A 7,200-nucleotide genomic window follows, 5' to 3' on the forward strand; every position below is an offset into this window, starting at 1 on the left:
GCCGCCAGCCGGGCACCGAAAGGCACCGCCGCCTGTCAGCCTCGCCCTCTCGGTCTTCTCTTCCTGCAGCTTGTACCCTCACATGTTCTCGAGAGCCTACATCAACTTTAAAAACCAGGAGGACATCGTCCTCTTCAGGGACCGCTTTGACGGCTATGTTTTCGTCGACCACAAAGGCAAGTGAATGGCCCCCAGCTTGGCGTTGGCATCTTGCCTGGTGCGCGCAGGGTGCTGGCTGAACTTTAGCGGGATGTGTGTGAGCAGCCTGACGTGCCACTTCCGTCTCGTTTGGTTTTAATGCCTTAAATGAATATCACACAGTATTTCAAAGAATGAAGAAAATTACTTCTGCTTTGTGGAAATTAATTTAAGTCGATTTTGTATATTTCTAAACTGCTTTGGTATATTACGTTTAAAACCCAGTTAAGTACTGATATCAATATAAAACCGGTTGCTGCGTCACTGAGGTTAATACTTGCGTTGTCATACCCGAGTATAAAGTCTGAAAAGTGGAAGTGGGTCAGTGGTGTCGCTGTCCAAACTAAATGAAGTTGACGTTAATGCTGCCCCCCTCTGCTGCTGCCCTGGCCTCTTCTGTACACTTCTGACTTTGTGACTTCGTTTTTGATTCAGATTATCACTTTTTCCGATTTACAACTGAGTGAGTCATCTTGGTTCAATAGAAGGAACAACTTGTTCCACACAGTCTAAATTGTGAAAGTGACATCTCTCTGGAGATGTTAATCAGTAGGAAACAAATATTTTGTTTAATTAATTGATCAAACATCAAAGTATTTAGTAGCATCTTATCTTTTTTTTTTTTTCCCTAAAGGTATTAGGTATTTAGGTATTCAAATCCTGTCATGCTTTTAAATCTTGCATTTCAAAACTCCTTATGTTGGGTAGCACTAGAAGTTGTTAGTCTCTTATTGATAGACCTTAAGTTTACATATTTGGCAAAAAGCTTTAACGAGAGTCTCCCTGTTGGCTTCTGTAGTCTTAGGATCTCATTGTGAACTTTGTATCAAGTACACGTGTTTTAATCCAGGCAGATGTTTTATGAGACACAAAGCTCTGTTGACAAGAATTCTCCTTTATTTAGGAGGGCTGCATGGCAAGGTTCTAAAAACACCTTGATCTCTTTAAATAAGCTGGTTTGTGCTGTAACAGCATTCTCTTTGCCATACCCAAGAGCAGTACTGGATTTATGCAGCCATAAATGTCGTCTTGTCAGAAGATAAAACTTTTAAGCCTGCCTGTAGTATGTTGCATTCTATTGTGTTTTGCCAAAAGTTGGGATTTACTTCAGTTGCTTTAATATATTCTCTTCTAGTTGCACAGTGAGTGCGTAGGCTGCAGGATGAAGGTGTTGTGAGATGTGGCTGAACTAACGGTTATGGGCAGTCTTAAATGTCGTATTTCCTTCTTGCTAAGAGTCTGTGAATTTGCTGTTTAGTTAACATAGTGACAATGTTTAGTTCGTGCATTCTGCTATCTCTAAAATGTGGAGGGTTGAGGGTTTTTTGAATGAAATTACTTCAAATACAAGATTATTTTTTTTATGTGAAGTACTCTCTTCTAGTATTGCATTACTTCTTGTCAGGCTTATCTTCCTGCTTTAGACATGGATAATATACTTCATATCTGTTTCATCTCTAGTTTAATTTATTTTTCCCTCTCCTCTTAACAGGTCAGGAGTACGCTGCCATCGTTGAGTTTGCACCTTTCCAAAAAGCTGCAAAAAAGAAGAGTAAGAAGAAGGATGCCAAAAGTGGAACTATCGAAGATGGTATAACAGCTAGCTCGTTTGTTCCGCATGTATAGACTTGAAAGTCCTGAAAGTAATTTGAACATAATATTTTCACTGTGACACTGTAGTTTATCAAGAGAGTATTTGCTTTATTTTATGTGAAGTTTATTACCACTCCTTTCACAGCTGTAAATGTATATAATGTGATTATTCTAGACCTTGTTTGAGAGGTGCCAGCTTATGAAAAAGTGGCATATAAACGATGCAACTTATTCAAATCTAACCCAGTCTTCCAGCAGTATGCAATGCAGATTCTTTCCATACTGTGGTATATCTTCCTTTTTTTTTCCTTTTTTTTTTTTTTCCCCTTTCCCTTGCCCTGTAGATCCAGAGTACAAGAAGTTTTTGGAGAGCTACAGTGCAGATGATGAAAAATTAACCTCCACTCCTGAAACTTTGTTGGAGGAAATAGAGGCAAGAAACAAAGAGCTAATAGGTATGGAAATCTACATACTATTGTTACATTTTCCTAGAGCACAAAGAAATATATGTGGTGTAATTTGAAGCTGTGATTTCTCAACCTTGAGGAGACTGAATTCTTCTGTGTGCTTGCTTGGTATTTGTTCAGCCTTTAGGCTAATATTATGTAGTGTAATTTACTTGTTAGCCAGACCGGGCTGTGGAGTGACTGCATTTCAGTGAGATGCAGTGAAGTTTAATGCAAAATGCTGCGATCAGTGATGTTCCATGCAGGCACAAGCTAAGAGATACTGTGGTTGGGTAAAATGCCAGAAAAATGACCAGAATGCTCTTTTTAAGCATGCTACAGGTATCTCTTTCAAAGCCAGAGAGTCTAGGAAAAGCCTAATGCAGACTGAATATCGCTTTACAGACAGGTGTACTGGATGTTGTGGTAGTGTCCCAAAGAAGTTTATCAAATCCTCATGGTTGCCACTGTTTAGGGCTGGGATTTGAGTACTCGTTTCACTCCTGTATGTGAGAGGAGATGGGCTGGATAATCCATAAAGCTTATTTTGATTCGTATAGGGTTTTGCTGTAGGTATTGCACAAGATAAAATGTTTACATTTGTTTTATCTGTTCTCTAGCTAAAAAGACTACTCCTTTATTGAACTTCTTGAAAAATAAACAGGTAAGGCTGATCTCCAGAATCTTGTTTGCAAGTACAATTTGGTTTTTTAAAGCGTGGGTGTGTATGTTACATTGTGTACATAGATCTGTTTCTGCCCTGCCTTTAGAGGAAGAAACCCAGCTTACTTTTTAACGTCTGGTTCACATATTTTGAACTACTAGAACGCTAGCCTGCTTTGCATGTGATCTGGTCGCAGTGAAATGTCTCTTGTGGCACTGCCTAGCCAGATTCTGTTTTGCTGCTTTCCTTTTTAAGGCAGTTACGGCTGTGATACTTGTAGATAATATTTCTCCTTGTGCATAATCTCATTTTAACTTTTACTGATGGAGAAAATCACAGAAAGGGCAGAATTAATTAACAATGACAAAGGCTGAGACTGGTGTTGTTTGCTTTAAGACAGCACAAAGGAAGGCTTGTGAGCTAGAAAAAAAATTAAATGCTGCTGTGTTCAGTTTCACAACAGAACAACAGAGACAACAGGAGTCTGAGGGTTTTTGATAGGGGTGTTTTTGAGGCATGCTATTTGGTGATGAAATGCTTCATCACTTTGTGGCAAGGTATCTTGTTTGGCTTGAAGGGATGTTTTCCGGTGTGGAAATACACTATTTCTCTTTGCTTTTACACACAGAGACTGAGAGAAGAAAAAAGGGAGGAGAGGAGGAGGAGAGAATTGGAAAGGAAAAGACAAAGAGAAGAAGAAAGAAGAAAATGGAAAGAGGAGGAAAGAAGGAAGAGAAAAGAAGCAGAAAAACTGAAGAAAGTAGACAGATGCCCAGAAAAAGAAAGAGACAGATCAAAAGAAGAACCAAAGATTAAGGTCTAGAACAGTTCTTTACTATAAACTGTTGCACTCCCTTTCCCCTATTATTTGTATATCAGTCTCTCAAAATGTGTTTTAAGTATTGTGTGAAGAATCACTTGAGTTCGGTGTTAGTAAATTACCACTTTTTTTGTGATACTCAATATTAGGCATTGTAAAGGTTTACATACTGTAATGCTTCATAGTACGATTTAAAGCTTTTGTCATGTGACTGTTGTACATGCTGTGGTGAACAGAATTGTGAATTCACTATGGAATTGAGACTATTACTAAGCTTTCTAAAATGGCCTGTTTTAGGAGAAAAATTTTAGTCTGCTGTGTGGACTATGCTTACTCATACACTCCAGCTTATAGAAATCCTGCGATTTGCAGTAATAGTTCTTTTAGTGTTTATTTCTTACTGGACTGTGGTTCCTTTGATGCAATTTCGGTGTTGTGCCAGACAATATGTATTAGAGTGAGCTTTTTAGTTGAGACTTCTGTTTTCTTTGTAGCTACTTAAGAAGCCTGAAAAAGATGAAAAAGACTTGGAGAGAAAAGAAAAATCCAAGAAACTGGAAAAAGAGACTCTGAGGGAGGAAAAAAATGCGAGTAGTGCATCTGCCAAACGATCTGATGGGGAGACAAAAGAAGAGAAGGCAAAAAAGTATTCTAGTACTTGCTATAAATATATGTATATATAACTTGTTTCCTGATCGTACTGAGGCTTAGTCTGCTCTGCCATGACCATGTTTTGAAATCCTTTCCAATGATTTTTCTGATGTAAGGCGTGGGATGTGCTCTCTGGGGCAGTGCACATCCCCGTGGTTACAGATATCTGTGTGAATTACCTGACAACGCTTCACTAGCGGACACGTTTTAATATTTTTTGCAACTTGGCAGAAGGAGCCCAGGTGTAGGTGACCTGCAGCAGGCCTAGAGCACTGCCCTGGCAGTGAGAGAATTAGAACCGTGGCATGAAGAGAGGTGTGCTCCAGATACTAATCCCTTTAAGTCTTGACAAAGTGGAAAGTGTAATTCTCAGCTCTGTGATCTGTTCAAGGCTCAGTCCTGCCACGTGAGAAATAAGAGACAGAGAAATTCAGGTGCTTTCCAAAGCCAGAGGAGATTTGGCCAGCTGTGGGAGTAGGCGGCTAGGAAGCGCTAGTCAGTGTCATCTCTGGTTGTCGTGCATGACTCCGGTTATTACAGCTTCCCAAAAGCTCCCTAGAACCTACCAGTGTGTCGTCTTCGTATTGCAAATTTACACCAGTATTACATTGATCTCCCGGCTCTGTTTGATGAATCTTTTGAGCTTAATTTTCAGTTTTGTTTTCATACAGATCAGAAGATGAGTGTGTAAAGGACTACAGGGACCGAGATAGAGATTTTGAAAGAGACAGAGAATATGAGAGAGCACAGAGGGAGAAACTGAGGCGCCAAGAAGAGGAGCGTCGGAGGCAGAAAGAGCGCTTTGAGAAAGAGAAGGTTTTTAGAAGAAAAGAGGAAGAGGTGAAAAAGGAGAGAGACTTGCTCAGAGAAAAGGGAAAGAAAAGTGATCTTACAGACTTTACCAGCAGCATGGACAAATCTGAGAAAGTAACCAAAGACGATAAAAAAGAGGATACAATTAAGAGGGATCGTATCAGAAACAAGGTGCTGGATTTCTTTACGTTCATGTGTTGATGCATAGGGCCCTGTTTGTGAGCACTTCAAGGAAAGAATTGTGTGGTTTCTCTGTTGAAACTTCTCCCTGTTCTGGTGACAAACTCTGCCATTGCTAGAAAGTTTGCCCGTTTGTCCACTAAACCTTGTGATACTTTTTGTCACTGTATAGTAATTAAGCCAAGATACCACGGGCTAACTTGGAGACACTGCTCCCTTTTCCTTTGCTGACTTATGCCATAGGGTGTATCTTTAAGGTATCAGTAGAGCAGCAGTCACCTTCCTGTATCTCTGCTGATGCTATGTGTGCATGAAAATGCATCTCAAAGTGGGAGTGGTCATTGAACAGGTTCCTCCAAAATGGTGACAAGACTGCTACATGCAGAATGTGAGAGATCTGCTGTAGACTCAAGAAATAAGATCCCAAGTTTAGTTCTATACACTCGGGAAATCTGTTTTTAACAGCGTCATTATGTGAGTTTTCCGTGTCACTTAAGGCATTACTGGTTACAAACAAAACTCAGCGTTTTGAAGAAGCTTTGAAGTTGGCCTCTGTTCACCTCGTCTCAAGAGGAAACTATTTACAGATCACTTCAGCTGGGAGCAGTGTTCTTTGTGGCTTGAACAGGGATGTTGCCTTACAACAGAGACAACCTTGGTTTGAGGCAGTGGAAGTTACATTGCCACCACGGTGGAGTAATTTGACTTAGAACACCTTGAAAAGTTTGAATTTGAGCCATTTCTAGTATCACTGATGCCGTAATAACCATGATAGCCCGGGGCTGTGAAAGAGTCTAAATAGTTCTGATTTATTTCAGGATCGTCCAGCAATGCAGCTGTACCAGCCAGGAGCCCGAAGCCGAAGCAGATTGTGTCAATATGAAGACAGTGCTGCAAAGCCCACTGATCAGGGGGTGGATAAGAAACAAGAGAGTGAGACCACTAATACGAAGGAAGAGGAGTGACTAGCATGCAAGCCTTATGTGTTCTGACTGTCCGTGCAGCCAAAGAGCATGTACTACGCAATCCAGAAGTGCCTTCGAAGCGAAGAAGGAACAAAGGAAGAAAAGGGGGCATTGTGCTGTTGGATGTTTCTGGTTAAAGAACCTCAGTTGTAGATTCGGAAATTGAAATGTGTTCTCATTGTATTTTCAGTTATTTGATTTTATTTTCCCAGCATCTAACTACAACCGAGAAGAGAATCTTTGCAAAGTAGAAAGACTTTATGGCCTTAAGTATGATAATAAATGAGTCATGTGGTCAGGAGGAGATGACACCTGGATCTAAAGCCAGAGCCGGTGCTGGATGCGCTTAAGCAGAGCAAGCTGGAGGTTGCCCGGAGTTAACGGAGGTGTTGCCATGTTGCGTGGTGCTTAATTCTGTCAGTCTAGCACCGTGACAGGTCCCCAGGCTGGGGTTGTTGAGTGACAGGAGAGAGAACATCTGGCATTGCTGTAGTGACACGAGGGAGGCAAGGACCTTCCTCTGCAGTGGTTCTCTGGATAAAGTAGCTAAGTTGGAGTGTATGAATAAGCTGGCTTTATATTGGAATAGTTCTTGACAAATTCTCATGTAAAATCTACCTACACAGAATGCTTATTTTTGATCAAATGCAGCTGGTTTTGAGCATGGTTCTTTTCCAGCATTATCCCTTCTTTCCTAGCTCCTGCCCTCTCAGTACTGCTTCATCTTCCCTCATAACCTGAAGTATTGTTTTGCAGCCCAGAAAGAGACTTCACCGGTAGCAGCAGCTCCTCCTAAGCTAGCGAATTTTAGCCATAGCTATTTTGTACTAAACCCAATAAACTCGCAGAAACTCGTGCCGCCGCCCTCCG

The 7,200-nt window shown here is 40.9% G+C and overlaps 1 protein-coding gene across 1 annotated transcript; it reads left to right on the forward strand.

Annotated features, from left to right (window-relative positions):
* Positions 1-13: 13 nt before the first annotated feature.
* Positions 14-6,491, forward strand: UPF3B (UPF3 regulator of nonsense transcripts homolog B (yeast); the record flags this gene model as incomplete). Its single annotated transcript, XM_009877905.1, has 8 exons — positions 14-176; positions 1,691-1,789; positions 2,136-2,246; positions 2,858-2,901; positions 3,530-3,718; positions 4,216-4,367; positions 5,044-5,356; positions 6,184-6,491. Coding segments are annotated over 8 exons (1,218 nt in total), but the record flags the coding sequence as incomplete, so codon positions are not given.
* Between the last annotated feature and the right edge of the window lie 709 nt (positions 6,492-7,200).

The sequence above is a fragment of the Apaloderma vittatum genome, unplaced genomic scaffold (assembly GCF_000703405.1).
Source record: "Apaloderma vittatum isolate BGI_N311 unplaced genomic scaffold, ASM70340v1 Scaffold45121, whole genome shotgun sequence".
Taxonomy (NCBI): Eukaryota; Metazoa; Chordata; class Aves; order Trogoniformes; family Trogonidae; genus Apaloderma; species Apaloderma vittatum.